At 30.2% G+C, this 19706-nt stretch overlaps 1 protein-coding gene across 1 annotated transcript; it reads right to left on the reverse strand.

Annotated features, from left to right (window-relative positions):
* Positions 1-232: 232 nt before the first annotated feature.
* LOC116029831 (B3 domain-containing protein Os01g0723500-like) lies at positions 233-2018 on the reverse strand. Its single transcript, XM_031271871.1, has 3 exons — positions 1884-2018; positions 911-1229; positions 233-261 (listed from the first exon to the last, which is right to left on the reverse strand). The coding sequence occupies exons 1-3, from the start codon at positions 2016-2018 to the stop codon at positions 233-235; spliced, it is 483 nt and encodes a 160-aa protein (XP_031127731.1).
* Positions 2019-19706: the final 17688 nt, after the last annotated feature.

Here is a 19706-nt window from a genome sequence, read left to right on the forward strand (position 1 = left end):
CTCAAAATTGTACTCAAATTTCCTTTGTCATACAGAGTTCTTGACAAGTTGATTTTCCATGCGATTGATAAGAATTGCGGAGTAAAATTCTACAATACAATAATGTCAACACAAAAGTAAAAACATTAATAAATATCATCCATTCATCATTCGGTGAACTTTTCCTATCCAAACATTTTGTTTCAAATTTCTTAAAACAATCTTGCATTGACTTCCTTGTTGGGAAAACATCTCATGGTATGATAGCGCTTTCAGCATGTGCTGCATCGAAATTAGAACAATAAAAACTTATTCATATATTGCATTTTCCAAATATTTAATAACTTAGTAATATAAACTTGTTCAACAGGTAAATAATCTTGACACATGTTAAGCCATCCACACCCATGAAATTTTGGGTATTGCAAAATGATGTGTAAGAAAAAATAATAATAACTGCCATGTGGTGGCAAGTCTTTTAAAAAAAATTCTTAATCATTACTTTTATTTATTTTAATTATTATTAATATTTTACTGGTATATAATAATTTTTTTAATAAGTTGTGATAGTGGAGTTAGTTTTGAAAGAGGAGAGAGAATTGCATGGTTGAAGGTTGAAGGTTGAAGGTTGAAGGGTGAATAGTGAATAATTGTAAACTTTTTGATGTGGCATTTTGAAAGTGAGAGAAGATTGCATGAGTGCGGATAGCCTTAGGTCTTTGTGTCTAGGGGACGGGACATGGAACAATGCAGAAAATAGATAATATTAGATGCACACAAAATTTTACATACAATTTATTCAAGTTTTTATTATGTAGATTTGTTTGATTAATTTATTAATTCATCATATTCTCTTTTGGCCCATAATTTCTTTTCATTCGAAATGCCAACAAAAAAATATTTTGACTTTTTTAAATTCATAAATGTGTACCTGCAGTGGTTGAAGGATTATCGTCAATATCGCTTTGTTCATTAGACTTTTGAATAACATCAGAGTCCCACATCTTCTCCCGTCCATTTTTGTTAAAAATTTTAACATCAAAGTGCATGCCTCCAACATGTGTATAGAATACAACTTGACCAATGTAAAGATCATTGTCTTTATAAAATGTCTCCCAACCTTCGCTAAAAAATGTGCCATCTCTCTCTGTACGTATGTGAACCCTCCATTGTTTACCTAACGGTAGTCTCAAGGTTGCAATCTCACCTAACAACTTTCCCATGTGCTTGACAAACATTGGTGGAATTAGCTTCAAAATGGCAAAAACAATGAAAAAGTTACTGCTAATTAAATAAGTTTGTTGTTTGGATATTTCTTTTTTCTATTTTTTTTTGTTGTCCCCATAAAATTTAATAATACAGAAAGTGAATAGATACACATTACAAATAAATATCAAACCAAAAATAACCAAATAGAAATGATATAGCATGCAACCCAACAATAACAGTATCTCGTAGAATAAATAACAACAACATAAATATCATAGATGTAGAAAGAACCAATCCTAGGCCACAACTCAAACTTTTCTACAACAGGTTCTGTAGTCATGACCATCACTAAATCTTCAACTCACAACCACATATGTCAACACCACATTCTCAAACTTTAACCCTAACCTCTAAAATTCAAAATCTACCACTTCACAATAAAAAGTAATTTAAGTGAAAACTTGACAAAGTTTCTCTAGTACGCCATGACCACAATAAGATCTACAAACAAAAATCCACCTATTCAAACACAATGTACTCTAACTTGAACCCTACTATGTACCATGATAGATACACCCTTAACTACCAAAATCAAATGAAAACATACTCAATAAAGATTCGTTATGATAATAGTTATTTTTACTAAAAAAAAAAAAATTAAAGAAGAATGTTGCGAATGATTCATATATAATTACCTTTTTCTCCTTGTCGTCATTCCCTATAGTTTGAGAGATATGAAAATCATGAACTTCAAAAGTATAAGGGCTTTTGATCTTTTTGTTGCTTGAAGATTGACCTTCCCCTCCTTGATCCTTAGTTAGGTTTTCCATTTCTCCCTCTTACACGCTACGATAAATCACAATAAAATAAAATAAAATAAACAGTAATAAAGTGCTTGTAGGATTCTTAATATAGGTGTGTGTAGATATATAGTGGCGGAACCAACGCAAGTGAAGGTGGCCCAAGCTCATTCAAAATTATTTATTTAAAAAATAAATCTAGAATAGGTCTAAAAGAGATATATATTTACGGCTAAAATAGAAATTTTTTAAAGGTTCAAAACCGAAAAGGAAACAAATAAAGTGATGATTAAAATAAAAATTGCTACTAATATTGACTAAAAAGTGAAATAAACCCCAAATGATAAATTGGAATTTCAAATAGGTTGACATTTATTAGCTAATTACTTATTACTAAAAGAAATTTTATTATAATTCGTTATATTTGGCAATAATAATTTATTTCCTAAATTAAAAAAATAGCAATGAAAAAGATAAATTTATTGTTTGATAAGCGATACAGTTGGCAATTTGGCATAAATAATCAATTAAGGGAAAATTACACTTTTAGTCAATTAGGCTTGAAGATTGACTTTTCCCTTGATTGTCAGTGAGATTTTCTATTTTTTGCGTATTAGTTATTACACGATAAGATAAACCACAATAAAAAAAAACTATAGTGTTTGTAGGACTCTTAATTTATGTCTGTGTAAATTTAGGGAAATTAGAGCAAATTTTTTTTAGGAAATTAGGACAAAAAATAATTAGCCAATTAGAAAATGCGAACCACAAACTCTTCTTCTACACTCTTCATCTTCCTTCTCCCAACCAAAGCATAGCAATAACTTCACCATTTCAACTCAAAAACACAACAAATAACACACATAAATACATCATGTCAATAACATATACTAGAGGATGGAATGGGGGAAAGGAAGAAGAAAGTTACCAAGTCTTGGGCCTAGGGTTTGGAGAAGAGAAGGAGAAGGCATAGCAATAACTTCACCATTTCAACTCAAAAACACAACAAATAACACACATAAATACATCATTTCAATAACATATAATAGAGGATGGAATGGGGGAAAGGAAGAAGAAAGTTACCAAGTCTTGGGCCTAGGGTTTGGAGAAGAGAAGCTTAAATCAAGAAGAAAAATTTAGAGAGAGAGACTTATGTGAGAGAAGGAGAGGAATTGTGGGCGGCAAAATGAGAAGGAAAATGGGGAAGACATGAGTAATGCTATTTATATAGGTAGGGTTTTTGAGGGAAAATTGTAATTATTAAATTTTAGGGTAAAAAAGACGGGTTAGAGATTTGTACTCATGATAAATTATTGGACTTAGGAATATAAAATATATTTGGGCTCAAACTTTGATAGTTATAAAAATGATGTTAGCCGGTTGTTATGACATGGACCCATGTCCACCTTGCAAGGTGGACATGGGTCCATGTTCACAATTTTAGATCTCTATGTTCACAATTATAGAACTCTATATTCGCAATTAGAAAACTCTATATTCACAATTATATAACTCTATATTCACAATTTCATAACTCTATATTCAGAATCTATATTCACAATTTCATAAATATTCAAAATTATATAACTCTATATTCCACATTATAACACAATTTTTGAATCTATAGAGCAAAATTGTGAATATTGAGTAATATAATTTTGTATATTGAGATCTAAAATTGTGAATATAGAGTTCTAAAATTGTGAACATAGAGTTTTAAAATTGTGAATATGGACACGGGTCCATAGCATAATTCTCTGATGCTAGCAAGCTACCCTCAGATAGATTTTAGATAGAAATTTTTTATCTCAAAATAATTTATTTATTGCCTAAAACAAAATAATTGATTTTAATAGCATTTAACCTAAAAATATTCGTGAATGAAAATTAAATTTTAATTTTCTAAGTATTTGTATTAAAATAATATCATTTATTTGTAATATTTATTTGTGAGATGACATTGTGAGAACGATATTTATGACTTGAAGTGTAATTTTTTTTCAAGGTTGAGAACCCAAAGAGAAATAAATCATAGATAGGGAAATTGACAGAAATACGAAGAAATAAAGGAAAATTGACAAAAAACGATATTTCTAAAAAGTTGACAGAAATATGAAAAACGCGTTTGGGAAATGCGGGTGGCTGTTAGAAACGCATTTCCCAAACGCGTTTGATTTTTTACAAATACGCACATCAAACGCATTTCAGAAATGCGTTTGATGTATAAAAATACATCAAACGCATTTTTGAAATGCAAAAAATAAAAAAAATTGGCCTGATCACCTTCTCCTTCGCCGTTGAAGGTGACCGGTTGGGTCTTGGTCGCCTCCTCCATCGCCGAAGAAGGTGACCCAACCGGTCACCTTCTCCTGCGAAGGAGAAGGAGACCAGCGACCCAACTGGTTACCTTCTCCTGCGTAGGAGACGGCGACCAGGCCAATTTTTTTATTATTTTTTTAAAATATCAAATGCATTTTTGAAATGCGTTTGATGTATTTTTATACATCATATACATCAAACGCATTTCTGAAATGCGTTTGATGTGCGTATTTCTAAAAAATCAAACGCTTTTAGGAAATGCGTTTCTGACACCCACCCGCATTTCCCAAACGCGTTTTTCATATTTCTGTCAATTTCCCTCATAGATAACTATTAAAATACAAATTGTTACTGTTATTTTTTTTAGAATGTACAAATTGTTACTATAATTGATACAGTGACCAAAAAGTGAAATATTTATATGAGAAACTTTAATTTTGTTCATTGGTTGGATTAATCTGAATTTGAAATAGGTTCATAATTATTAGCTAATTCTTTACTACCAAAAGAAATATTTTAAAAAAATATTTTTATTAAATAATTTCATTCTTAAATAAAGTAAATAACAATATAATGAAAACATAAAATAAATTTTTGAAAAAATTGCAATAGTACTCTCTAGTCTCTAATCAATCACCATGGTATGTTATGTAGTTCTTCCGATCTTAAGATGAATACTTTTATTTTGGACTACTGAAATCCGAACAATATAATTTTGAAACCATGATTTCTATATTCATATTCTACAATCGCTACAACTAATAGACGTGTGTCATAGAGTACAATGAATGGCCTTCTGATGTCTAGGTTGCGAGCTGGGGAGAGGATTTACTAGATCATGGGATTCTTACCGTTTTTCTTGCACCAAGAGATAACCATGAGGACCATGTTCAGTTTACTTTGGAGTGTGGAATTCGTGCAATTCTTGGAATCATATCGATTTTATGCTTGTTCAAATTATTATGTTCATTCTCGTAGGTAGATGAAGACGACTACCGATTTTATGCTTCCTTGTGAGCCACAATTTATTACGGTTTGTATCTTCATCTAATATGTTAACTATATTAATTACAATCCTTTCAAAATTAAAATACCTCTCAATTGTCTTCTTTGTCCCCTTTTATGATTTATGGTTAGAATATCACATTATTTTGGATACAATCACAACCCTTGATTGCTCTTATTTGAATGCCTAGGATTTGTTCCCATTGTCCTTTATAATATATGTCATCATTTGAATAGATTTATATATATATATATATATATAGTCATTTTGGGACTGTCTAATTTTTGACAGTAAGAGCTGCTCCGTCTCTGTGTAAATATATTCGGGTTGAACCAAGGCAAATGAAGGTGGCCAATGTATTAAAAAAAATAATCTAATGTGGCAAGTCTAAAAGAAATTAATGAATTAATTTGTTAATCATTAAAACCCCCCATGTGCCTTAAATACTATTTAGTGAAATAGACAACATAATTTGACTCCAATTTAGGCAATATTTAATATTTTAAATATTTTCCACCTTTTTGAATTTGATTTTATTAATAAAATGTGTAAAATATTATTAAACATAGTAAGACTATGCATGTTTGGTAAAATATGCAATGTGTGAGGAAGTATTCGATATATAATTTATGACTTAAAGTGTCGCTATTATTATTATTTTTTAAGGTTGAGAGCCCATAAATCAAAGATAACAATTAAAATACAAATTGCTATTACAATTCATAAAGTGATCAAAAAAATGAAAAAAGATAACTTTGTCCATAATCACTTCCCATCATTAAAGATGAAGAATGTTGTCTTTAATTGTCTAATTTTGTTTTTTTTTTTTTTGTTTTTGCTTTTCTTCTTTTTATTTAATATTTTACTTTACAATTTTCAAAACATGCTACATCACTGTCATGAGTTTCTAATTAGTAAATTATTGGGAAATGATGGGCTAAAAGTGATAGTTACACATTTTGGCCGTGAATAGAAATAACTTTGTTTTGTTTTGTTTTTTTTTTTAGTTAAAAAAATTATTTAATGAGTTAATATTTGTTTTCGTTAGTTTTTTGTGCAGCATGAAGAGGTAAGCAAATGATGATGACAAGTCAATAATTTAAAATATGGTCTAAATTGGTAAAGAATATTTTAATTTATTTTACAAATTCTAAAGGATGTTACATCATTGCCATGTGTTTGTAATTGGGAAATGATTGGCTAAATTTGAGAGTTATACATTTTGACTGAGATATGAAATATCTTTGTTATTTACTTAATTATTCGATGCAGTAGCAATTGTGTTCATTAGTTTTTTTTGTGCCGTGTGAAGAGCTAAGCAAATGATGAAAAGTCAATAATTGAAAATGTTGTTTAAATATGTAGAGATTATTTTAGTTTACAAATTTCAAAAGATGCTACATCAATTTTATATCACTTTGACTGTTTATGCATATGATTCTATTTCACTTTTATTACTTATTTAGTATAATAATTTATTTTTCTTAAAATATACAAACAAAATTTTAAAAATGGAAGAAAAATCTTGATGTAAATATGAGGAGGGTTACCTAAAATCTAGAAATGAAGAGTGTTGTCTCGAAACTATCTAAAGATAAAACTGTTTCTAAATTTGTTTCTAAATTTGTTCTAAGTCAAATTATTAATTAGATTTCAAAGTTAGGTTTAATTTCTTAATGTAATGAGTGTTCTAATATTTCCTGCTGTTCTTGAAACTATGCTTCTTGGTTATGGATTAACGGACTAATTTTGGAATGCATCTTTGGACCTAGGATTAATTGGTTGCAAAGGCGAGTTCGCTGGTCCCCAATTTTCTTAATGTACTGACTTTTTGAAAAAAAAACTCTTTATTTATTTATTTTTAGTCTACAGATTAGAGATGGATAAGATATCTGTGTGGATTTTCTCCTCCCATCATTAGAGATGAAGAATGTTGTCTTTAATTGCCCAAATTTTAATTTTAATTTTTTTTATTTTCTTCTTTTTTATTTAATAATTTATTTAATAATTTTTAAAGGGTGTACAGGTGTTTGTAATTGGAAAATTATTGGGAAATGATGGGCTAACACATTTTGCCAAGATTAGAAATACCTTTGTTCTTATTTTTTTCAAAAATTTATTTGATGAATTAATAATTGTTTTGATTAGTTTTTTTTTTTGAAAGGTGTTTTGATTAGTTGTTTGTGCAGTGTGAAGAGGTAAGTAAATGATGACAAATCAATAATTGAAAATGTGGTCTAAATATGTAGAGAATATAATATTTTATTTTACAAATTTCAAAGGATGCTACATCATTGCCATGTGTTTCTAATTGGGAAATGATTAGTTAAACTTGACAATAGTATACATTTTGGCAAAGATTAGAAATACCTTTTTATTTATTTATTTGTTGAATTAAAAACTGTTTTCATCAAAACTAGAAGTTTATATAGTGTTTTGCTGGAAAAGTGACTTTACTGATGAAGAAATGGTTGCCCATGTCTTTCAGTTAACCTAGACAGATGCATCTCAATCTTTCTTTTTATCCCTTGTTCAATCTACAGTTTAAGTATAGGTTTAGCACCGGGATAGTTAGAGCATCTAAACATTGTAATTCATTGAGTATCTTTCAATTCAAGAAGGTATGAAGATAGTCATATCTAATTTAGAGAAAAAAATTCTTTTTCTCTAGATTAAAGATGACTTTTTGACGAAAAACTCTTTAATATATATATATATATATATATTCTTTTTCTATCTAGAGATTAGAGATGAATAAGATATCTATGTGGATTTTCACCTCCCATCATTAGAGATGAAATTGCCCAAATTTTAATTTTAATTATTTTTTTTTCTTTTCTTCTTTTTTATTTAATATTTTATTTTACAATTTCCAAATGGCGTACATCTCTGCTACATGTTTCTAATTGAAAAATAATTGGGAAATGTGATAGTTACACAATTAATTTGACCGTGATTAAAAATATCTTGGTTTATTTATTTAGTTATTTGTATTTGAAGCTAAGTTGTCCTTGAAAATCAAATGGGAGGGTGAAAAAGGAAATGGACAAATACAGCAGATGAAGAAGCTAGCTTTAAAAGGAGAAAATTGTGTGAGACTAGAGATGGGCAAACAAAGACAAAAAATAATGATTTGATAAAGGATGAATTCAAAAATGATGCAATAATAATGAGTAAAGTAGCAGATGAAGAGTTATTGCAAGAGTACATGATGCAGAGCATGGGCATTTATAAAGAAGCAGAAGCGAAAGTAATGGCTTAAGCATTTGCTAAGGTGGCCAGGTATTCATCAACAATATAATTTATTAATTCAACAATGGTGGCAAAAGCAGAAATGATTAATTCAACTACTTTGATCTTGCCCCATAGTTAATGCTTATCTTTTAGTATGGTCTGATTAATTAAACTGGTTCTATATTTGTTCTAAATTAAGCAGAAGTCAAATTATTAATTAGATTTCAAAGTTAGGTTTAATTTACTAATGTAATGAATGTTCTAATATTTCCTGCACTTCTTGAAACTATATGCTTCTTTGTTATGGATTAATAGACTGATTCTGGACTGCATCTTAGCTTGTTAGATTTTGATCCTAAGAGTGTTAGGATTAAGCACTCATTCGCTTAGATGGCGACCAGGCCAACTGGTCACCTTCTCTAGTCGACGGAGAAGGCGACCACTTGGATGCTTTCTCCAGCGACCTGGTGGGCAAATGCATTGACTCGTTGGTTGGTTTACCAAAATGCTAGAAACCCTAAATTTGAAAAAAAAAAAAGACACTTTTAAAAATATTTTCAATCAATATATTGGAGAAATAAGGGTTTTTTTTTCAATCAGAATACCTTTATACATAAAAAAAAAAAAAATCTACCGTGTCACCAATCTTAAGAAACTGAATTAACGAGTGATCATTGATACAATATAATTCAAAAATCAATTTTTAATGGAGTCATTATCAATAGTTTATCATATGTGAAGTGAGACTTATTCTATAATTAGCAACTCCTTATTCTTGTCTTCTTGAAATTAGAAATCACATTCTTTCCCATTTAGACTCCTCAAAATTGTACTCAAATTTCCTTTGTCATACAGAGTTCTTGACAAGTTGATTTTCCATGCGATTGATAAGAATTACGGAGTAAAATTCTACAATACAATAATGTCAACACAAAAGTAAAAATATTAATAAATACCATCCATTCATCATTCGGTGAACTTTTCCTATCCAAACATTTTGTTTCAAATTTCTTAAAACAATCTTGCATTGACTTCCTTGTTGGGAAAACATCTCATGGTATGATAGCTCTTTCAGCATGTGCTGCATCGAAATTAGAACAATAAAAACTTATTCATATATTGCATTTTCCAAATATTTAATAACTTAGTAGTATAAACTTGTTCAACAGATAAATAATCTTGACACATGTTAAGCCATCCACACCCATGAAATTCTGGGTATTGCAAAATGATGTGGAAGAAAAAATAATAATAACTGCCATGTGGTGGCAAGTCTTTTAAAAAAAATTCTTAATCATTACTTTTATTTATTTTAATTATTATTAATACTTTATTGGTATATAATAATTTTTTTAATAAGTTGTGATAGTGGAGTTAGTTTTGAAAGAGGAGAGAAAATTGCATGGTTGAAGGTTGAAGGTTGAAGGTTGAAGGGTGAATAGTGAATAATTGTAAATTTTTTGATGTGGAATTTTGAAAGTGAGAGAAGATTGTATGAGTGCGGATAGCCTTAGGTCTTTGTGTCTAGGGGACGGGACATGGAACAATGCAGAAAATAGACAATATTAGATGCACACAAAATTTTACATACAATTTATTCATGTTTTTATTATGTAGATTCGCTTCATTAATTTATTAATTCATCACATTCTCTTTTGGCCCATACTTTCTTTTCATTCAAAATGCTAACAAAAAAATATTTTGACTTTTTTTAAATTCATAAATGTGTACCTGAAGTGGTTGAAGGATTATCGTCATGATTGCTTTCTTCATTAGACTTTTGAATAACATCAGAGTCCCACATCTTCTCTCGTCCATCTTTGTTAAAAATTTTAACATCAAAGTGCATGCCTCCAACATGTGTGTAGAATACAACTTGACCAATGTAAAGATCATTGTCTTTATAAAATGTCTCCCAACCTTCGCTAAAAAATGTGCCATCTCTCTCTGTACGTATGTGAACCCTCCATTGTTTACCTGACGGTCGCCTCAAGGTTGCAATCTCACCTAACAACTTTCCCATGTGCTTGACAAACATTGGTGGAATTAGCTTCAAAATGGCAAAAACAATGAAAAAGTTACTGCTAATTAAATAAGTTTGTTGTTTGGATATTATTTCTTTTTTCTCTTTTTTTTTTGTCCCCATAAAATTTAATAATACAGAAAGTGAATAGATACACAATACAAATAAATATCAAACCAAAAATAACCAAATAGAAATGATATAGCATGCAACCCAACAATAACAGTATCTCGTAGAATAAATAACAACAACATAAATATCATAGATGTAGAAAGAACCAATCCTAGGCCACAACTCAAACTTTTCTACAACAGGTTCTGTAGTCATGACCATCACTAAATCTTCAACTCACAACCACATATGTCAACACCACATTCTCAAACTTTAACCCTAACCTCTAAAATTCAAAATCTACCACTTCACAATAAAAAGTAATTTAAGTGAAAACTTGACAAAGTTTCTCTAGTACGCCATGACCACAATAAGATCTACAAACAAAAATCCACCTATTCAAACACAATGTACTCTAACTTGAACCCTACTATGTACCATGATAGATATACCCCTTAACTACCAAAATCAAATGAAAACGTACTCAATAAAGATTCTTTGTGATAATAGTTATTTTTACTAAAAAAAAAAATTTAAAGAAGAATGTTGCGAATGATTCATATATAATTACCTTTTTCACCTTGTCGTCATTCCCTATAGTTTGAGAGATATGAAAATCATGAATTTCAAAAGTATAAGGGCTTTTGATCTTTTTGTTGCTTGAAGATTGACCTTCCCCTCCTTGATCCTTAGTTAGGTTTTCCATTTCTCCCTCTTACACACTATGATAAACCACAATAAAATAAAACAAAATAAACAGTAATAAAGTGCTTGTAGGATTCTTAATTTAGGTGTGTGTAGATATATAGTGGCGGAACCAACACAAGTGAAGGCGGCCCAAGCTCATTCAATATTATTTTTTTAAAAATAAATCTAGTATAGGTCTAAAATAGATATATTTATGGCTGAAATAGAAATTTTTTAAAGTTTCAAAACCGAAAAGGAAACAAATAAAGTAATGATTAAAATAAAAATTGCTACTAAAATTTATTGACTAAAAAGTGAAATAAACCCCAAATGAGTAAATTGGAATTTCAAATAGGTTGACATTTATTAGCTAATTACTTATTACTAAAAGAAATTTTATTATAATTCGTCATATTTGGCAATAATAATTTATTTCCTAAATTAAAAAAATAGCAATGAAAAAGATAAATTTATTGTTTGATAAGTGATACAATTGGCAATTTGGTATAGATAATCAATTAAGGAAAAATTACACTTTTAGTCAATTAGGCTTGAAGATTGACTTTTCCCTTGTGTCAGCGAGGTTTTCTATTTTTTTTGCGTATTAGTTATTACACCGTAAGATAAATCACAATAAAAAAAAAACTATAGTGTTTTTAGGACTCTTAATTTATGTCTGTGTAAATTATTTAGGGAAATTAGAGCAATTTTTTTTAGGAAATTAGGACAAAAAATAATTAGCCAATTAGAAAATGCGAACCACAAACTCTTCTTCTACACCCTTCATCTTCCTTCTCCCAACCAAAGCATAGCAACAACTTCACCATTTCAACTCAAAAACACAACAAATAACACACATAAATACATCATTTCAATAACTTATACTAGAGGATGGAATAGGGGCAAGGAAGAAGAAAGTTACCAAGTCTTGGGCCTAGGATTTGGAGAAGAGAAGTTTAAATCAAGAAGAAAAATTTAGAGAGAGAGAGACTTACGTGAGAGAAGGAGAGGAATTGTGGGCGGCGAAATGAGAAGGAAAATGGGCAAGACATGAGTAATGCTATTTATATAGGATGGATTTTTGAGGGAAAATTGTAATTATTAAATTTTAGGGTAAAAAATACGGGTTAGAGATTTGTGCTCATGATAAATTATTGGACTTAGGAATATAAAGTATATTTGTGCTCTCAAATTTTGATAGTTATAAAAATGATTTTAGCCGGTTGTTATGACATGGACCCAGGTCCACCTTGCAAGGTGGACCTGGGTCCATGTTCACAATTTTAGATCTCTATGTTCACAATTATAGAATTCTATGTTCACAATTTTGGAACTCTATATTCACAATTACAAAATTCTATATTCACAATTTCATAACTCTATATTCACAATTTCATAACTCAATATTCAACAGTATAACATAATTTTTGAATCTATATAGCAAAATTGTGAATATTGAGTAATATAATTTTGTATATTGAGATCTAAAATTGTGAATATAGTGTTCTAAAATTGTGAACATAGAGTTTTAAAATTGTGAATATGGACACGGGTCCATAGCATAATTTGCTGATGCTAGCAAGCTACTCTCAGATAGATTTTGGATAGAAATTTTTTTATCATAAAATAGTTTATTTAATGCCTAAAACAAAATAATTGATTTTAATAGCATTTAACCTAAAAATATTCGTGAATGAAAATTAAATTTTAATTTTGTAAGTATTTGTATTAAAATAATATCATTTATTTGTAATATTTTCCAGAGTATTATTGATTGTGAGACTGACATTGTGAGAACGATATTTAATTATGACTTGAAGTGTAATTTTTTTTTTAAAGGTTGGGACCCCAAAGAGAAATAAATCATAGATAACGATTAAACTACAAATTGTTACTTTTTTTTTTTTAAATGTACAAATTGTTACTATAATTGATAAAGTGACCAAAAAGAGAAATATTTAGATGAGAAACTTTAATTTTGTTAATTGATTGATTTAATCTGAATTTGAAATAGGTTCATAATTATTAGCTAATTCTTTACTAGGAAAATAATTTTTTTTAAGAAAATATTTTTTGAAAATAATTTCATTCTTAAATAAAGTAAATAACAATATAATGAAAAACATAAAATAAATGTTTGAAAAAATTGCAATAGTAATCTCTAGTCTCTAATCAATCACCATGGTACCATCAAATACAAATAATAAAAACAAATTAGCGACGGATATTTCCGTCACTAAATGTAGCGATGGATCATAGCGACAGACTCGTTCGTCGCTAAGTATAGCGACGGAAAAATCCATAGCTATTCCGTAGCAAAGTTCGTCACTAAATCGTCGTGGTAGGAGTTTAGTGACGGAAATATTGTGCGTCTAGCGACGGAAATATCCCTCGCTAGCCATAGCGACGGAAACTTCCGTCGCAATTTCCTCGCCAATTTCTACGACCAACTCGTCGTCCGGAGAATTATAGCGACGGACGGTTTCAAGTAGTGACGAAAATATCCGTCGCTAAAACTTAGCGACGGACAAAAATTGCGTCGCTAAAATCTAGCGACGGACGATATCTGTCGCTAAACAGTTTAGCGACGGATTTTTCGTGTTTAGCGACGGAAATTATCCGTCGCTATTTTTGCATTTTTTTGTAGTGTATGTTATGTAGTTCTTCGTATCTTAAGATGAATACTTTTATTTTGGACTACTGAAATCCGAACAATATAATTTTGAAACCATGATTTCTATATTCATATTCTACAATCGCTACAACTAATAGACGTGTGCCATAGAGTACAATGAATATATGGTCTTCTGATGTCTAGGTTGCGAGCTGGGGAGAGGATTTACTAGATCATGGGGTTCTTCCGGTTTTTCTTGTTAAAATAATTATCATTATTATACGATTTACTATTTTCTATGGCTCATAAATGTTCATTTAAATTTAATAATACTAATTCTATAATTGGTCAGATAAAATAAGGAGCAGTTTCAGATAACACTCACGTTGATGGAACTGTGAGATGGTTTATCAACAACTCAGAGTCTCTGGTCCTCTCCCTAACCTTCTGCAAAACTAAAAACTCTCTCTCCATAAGAGTTCTTTAGAGTAAGGGAAATTGCTTAGGGTCTGGAGGGAGAAACCAAGTCTCCCATTGAAGCATCTGCAGTGAAACCATGGAGCCAGGTATATTCATTAAACGCTAATTTAAGTATCTGTGAAAATCATGTGTTCCTAAGGTGCTGTATGCTTAAGATTTGACATACATTTGGTATCACAGCCAGGTATTAGAACATATGATTTTTCATATAGAATGATACAATAGACAGTTTTTTTTCGTACTGTTGATGCATGAGGAGTATTTTCACAGTGAAGCTGTTTTTCTGTTTATGTACACTGCTTTGTACGAAGATGTTTTGCTATATGTAATATGTACGCATCACTGCAATTCCTATGCTTAAGTTTGAGAAAACATGTAGCTTGCGCATGAGCATTCCTATGCCTAAGTTGAACGAGAAATAGAAGAAGCCAAAGAAGCAAAAGCAAAAATGGCTGAAGCATTAGCTAGGCTGGTATATATTCAACAATAAAATATAATGGATGTTGAATAATTAAAAGCAGAAGAAGAAATGATTAACTCAACTACTCTGATCTTGCCCCATAGTTAATTTTTTTTTTTTTGGTGAATTTGCCCCATAGTTAATGCTTATCTTTTAGTATGGTATGGTTAAACTGTTTCTAAATTCGTTCTAAGTCAAATTATTAGCTTTCAAAGTTAGATTTTATTTCTTAATGTAATGAATGTTCTAATATTTCATGCGGTTCTTGAAACTATGCTTCTTGGTTATGCATTAATGGACTAATTTTAGAATGCATCTTAGCTTGTTGGATGGCGAGCTCGATGGTCCCCGATTACCTCCGGAAGTAGTCAAAACATCGTCTAAACAACGCTGAAATCCTAGTGCATACTGTCACAACTCTCTATATATGATGAGTGTTGTCTCATATCTAGAAATGAAGACCGTCATCTCCAATCTAGCTAAAAACAAAACTCTTTTTCTATAGAGCATAAATGACTTGAAACCCAAGGAACTCTTTGTTTTAAATTTGAAAATGAAAAATGAAGTCATGAAGAAGATAACTCTTTCGCTTTTCACCGCAGCTCCCACCATCAGAGATGAAGAAGGTTGTATATAATTCCCCACAATGATTATTAATCTTTTAGACACTGACTTCAATTATTCCATACCACTTTGACTGTTTATGCATATGCTTCCATGTCACTTTTATTACATATGTAGTGTAATAATTTATTTTTTTTAAACATACAAATAAATAATTTAAAAATGAGAAAAAAAAACCTTGATGTATGAGTAGTGTTGTCTCTAATCTAGAGATGAAGTGCGTCGTCTCCAATCTAGCTAAAGACAAAACTCTTGTCCGGTAGACTAGAAATGACTAGACACAAAGAACTTTTTTTTTTTTAATGTGAGAATTGGAAATGAAGATTATATCTTTGTCGTTTTTCTCATCTCAACATAAGAGATGAATAAGCTAAGGTTGCTTATAATTCCTACAATGTTTTTGACTTTTTTTAAAAATTTTATTTTATTTTACAAATTCCAAAGGATGCTATATCATTGCCACACCATTCTAAGACCCAGATGTTTAGCATCAAAAAAATAAATTACAACAGAGGTACTAGTATGTCAAGTAAAAAGTCTACCGAGTCAACCCACAACAAACTACATCACAAGGGAGTACAACAAAGAAATTACTAAAGCTAGAACTATACACTACCAATACTATTGTTGCCCTCATCATGCTTCCGCAAGACCTGAAAAGGGCTAAGTTGAAAACATGAAAAATAGACAGTTAGCATAAAATGCTTAGAATGAACCACTCGGCACTATAAAATAGATACGCTTATATAAATTTTGAAAATACGGGGTTTTGTAATTAAAAATGGTTTGAACAAGGGATTTTAGAAATATTTAGTCCTAAACACTCTTAACTCAGATAAGACACCACATAATGGCCAAGTAAAAGGTTACAATATCATACCAAAGAGACACATGTATAAGCAAGCATAGATTAATAGTAATAATATACATAAATAAGATTCCCAAAGAATATGATAAATATCAACAACTCAAGAAATTATATAGATAAGTATGGATTTATGACTTAAATATATATAATAATAGTCATATAGCCTCATACTATTCCATACCATCATAAATATCAAGTATATAAGTAAAATAATCATGTTTAGAATCAATATGGAGGAAACCAAGTCTAATCAATAGGAGGAAGGGATAATCAACTGAGCGATATCTAACAAAGAATAATAATTTCTATATTGAACCCAAAACTACTCCTGTGGAAATAGGACTACTACCTTGCAGACCCCCTAACTGGGATTCTAAACCCAGCAGGTAGTAACCCCAGCCCCAACAACACAGCATGATTTCTACCTGGCAACTCGCATACAAATTTCCGTACTACAGGATGATTTCTAACATATACAATTTCTAGTGTATGACAGCTGATCTTGTAAGTTGTTTCATCTCTAACAGATACAATTCTCCATACTTTTTTAGGAGAAGGGTGCTTCCTTTTCTTGCCTATGACAGCTGATCTAGTAAAGCTGATTCATCTTTAAAAGCAGAGGGTGTTTTTATGTGTTATCTTTATACAGACTGCTCCTTTTATATGCGTTGTACACTCAGTGGTAGGATTACTTAGCTGGCTTTTCTGTAGTCTCACCTGCATGTATCTCTATATTTAACTAAACTTACTTCATAATGTGCCTTTTTACATATTTCAATGAAAACTTTCAAGAAAAGGTTCATAGGTTGTAAGCATTGCATCCAAGTTTCAATATCGAATACTCCTTGTGCATGACCTATACTAAACTAAGTTGCATCACCATTGCATTTGCTCCACGCTAAGGGTGTGCACATAATTTTGTTCCATTTATAATAGCAAAAATGTATATATCATGCTTCTAAACAATAGTATATGTGATTGGTACTTATTTTCTTATATGTTCTCATGGATTGGCTAACATCTCCTTTTTAGTTTATGCAAATGATTAATTTTAACTCTGATGCTATATACAACATGCATACTGAAGTTGTCTAACATCAATAAACTACGTTTAGATCATTAAAAACTAAAAAAACACTTTTAAAAATATTTTCAATCTACATATGGGAGAAACAAAGGGTTTTTTTTTTTCAACCAAAATACCTTTATACATTAAGAAACTTCATTAACAAGTGATCACTGATACAATTCATTTAATATCAAGATTTGTCCATGAATAAAGAATCATTTTCTTAATGGAGTCGTTATCAATGGTTTATCATATGTAGAGTTGGAATTATTCTATAATTAGCAACTCTTCGTTATTATGTTCTTAAAATTAGACATCACATTCTTTCCCATTTAGACTCCTTAAAATTGTACTCAATTTTCCTCTGTCATACAGAGTTCTTGACAAGTAGATTTTCTATGTAATTGATAAGAATTCCGGAGTAAAATTCAAGAATACAATAATTGTCAACACAAAAGTAAAAACATTAATAAATACCATCATTCTGTGAACTTTCCCTATCCAAACATTTTGTTTCAAATTTCTTAAAAGAGTCTTGCATTGGCCTTCATGTTGGGAAACATCTCATGGTATGATAGCTCTTTCAGCATGTGCTGCATCGAAATTAAAACAACAAAAACTTGTTCATATATTCCATTTTCCAAATATTTAATAACTTATTGGGAAACATCAGATGGTATAAACTTCATCGACAAAGTAAATAATCTTGACACATGTTAAACCATCCACACCCATGATATTTTGGGTATTGCAAAAGTATGTGGAAGAAGAAAAAATTAATAACTGCCATATATGTGGCTACAAGTCCTTTTTTTTAAATGAAATTTCTTAATCATTACTTTTATTTGTTTTAATTATTTATTTATAATACTTTATTGGTAAATAATAATTTATTAATATGTTAATGTGATAGTGGAGTTAGTTTTGAAAGATGATAGAGAATTGAATGGATGAAGAGTGAATAGTGAATAATTGTAAATTTTGTGATGTGGCATTTTGAAAGTGAGAAAAGATTGAATGAGTGCGGATAGCTTTAGGTTCGTGTCTAGGGAGGATACATGGACCAATGCAGAAAATAGACAATATTAGATGCACACAAAATATTACATATGTTTTTATTATGTAGATTCGTTTGATTAATTTAGTAATTCATCATATTCTCTTGTACGTGAAAAATTAACTAGTTTTTCGCATGTAATTTCTTTTCATTTGAAATGCCAACAAAAAATAAAAAAAGAACAAAAAAAATATTTTGACTTTTCTAAATTCATAAATGTGTACCTGGAGTGGTTGAAGGCTTATCATGATCACTTTCTTCATTTGAATTTTGAATAACACCACAGTCCCACACCTTCTCCAGTCCATCTTTGTTAAAAATTTTAACATCAAAGTGCATGTCTCCAAGATATGTATAGAATACAACTTCACCAATGTCAAGATCATTGTCTTCATAAAATGTCTCCCAACCGTCGCTAAAAAATGTGCCATCTCTCTCTGTTCGTACGTGAACCCTCCATTCGTGACCTGACGGTCGCCTCAAGGTTGCAATCTCACCTAACCATTTCCCCAAGAGCTTAACAAACTGTGTTGGAATCAGCTTCAAAATGGCAAAAACAATGAAAAAGTTACTACTAATTAAATAAATTTGTTGTATGAATATTTATTTTTTCTATTTTTTTTGTTGTCATGATAAAATTATATAATAACATAAAGTGAATAGATACACATTACAAATACATATCAAACCACAAATAACCAAATAGAAATGATGTACCGTGCAAACCAATAATAACATTATCGCCTAGAAAAAATAAATAAATAAACACACACACACACACACACACACACACACACACACACATATATATATATATATAGGATAGTTGTAGAAAGAACCAATCCTAGGCCACAACTCAAACTTTTCTACAATAATAGTAGCCCGAAATGTTAAAACCTTTTTGAACATCTTAAATATATGTCACCCAAGGCAGTCCTCCTATAACCCTCTCTTAAAATAAATTTCTCATCACCCTAAAATGCTAATCCAGTCCCAATACAAATACCCTTTATGATCCATTCAATGGTTCAAGTAACATTTGCATCCTCCATGGCTACTAGTTAGATTTGTAATCTAAAACAAACATTGTTCGACAGTACTTCCTTCGACTTCATCCCGAGCTAATCCCTATTATTCTAGATCAACGACTTCAACACCAAAACTAA

This window comes from Ipomoea triloba, chromosome 9 (genome assembly GCF_003576645.1).
Source record: "Ipomoea triloba cultivar NCNSP0323 chromosome 9, ASM357664v1".
In the NCBI taxonomy this organism is placed as follows: domain Eukaryota; kingdom Viridiplantae; phylum Streptophyta; class Magnoliopsida; order Solanales; family Convolvulaceae; genus Ipomoea; species Ipomoea triloba.

Bases quoted from the DNA above. Each gene is read 5' to 3' on its own strand.
- LOC116029831 (XM_031271871.1), bottom strand. From the start codon at position 2,018: ATGGAAAACCTAACTAAGGATCAAGGAGGGGAAGGTCAATCTTCAAGC. The intron at 1,230-1,883 runs GTAATTATATAT...GCCATTTTGAAG, and splicing joins ATGACGACAAGGAGAAAAAG to CTAATTCCACCAATGTTTGT. The intron at 262-910 runs GTACACATTTAT...ATTTCGATGCAG, and splicing joins TAATCCTTCAACCACTGCAG to CACATGCTGAAAGCGCTATC.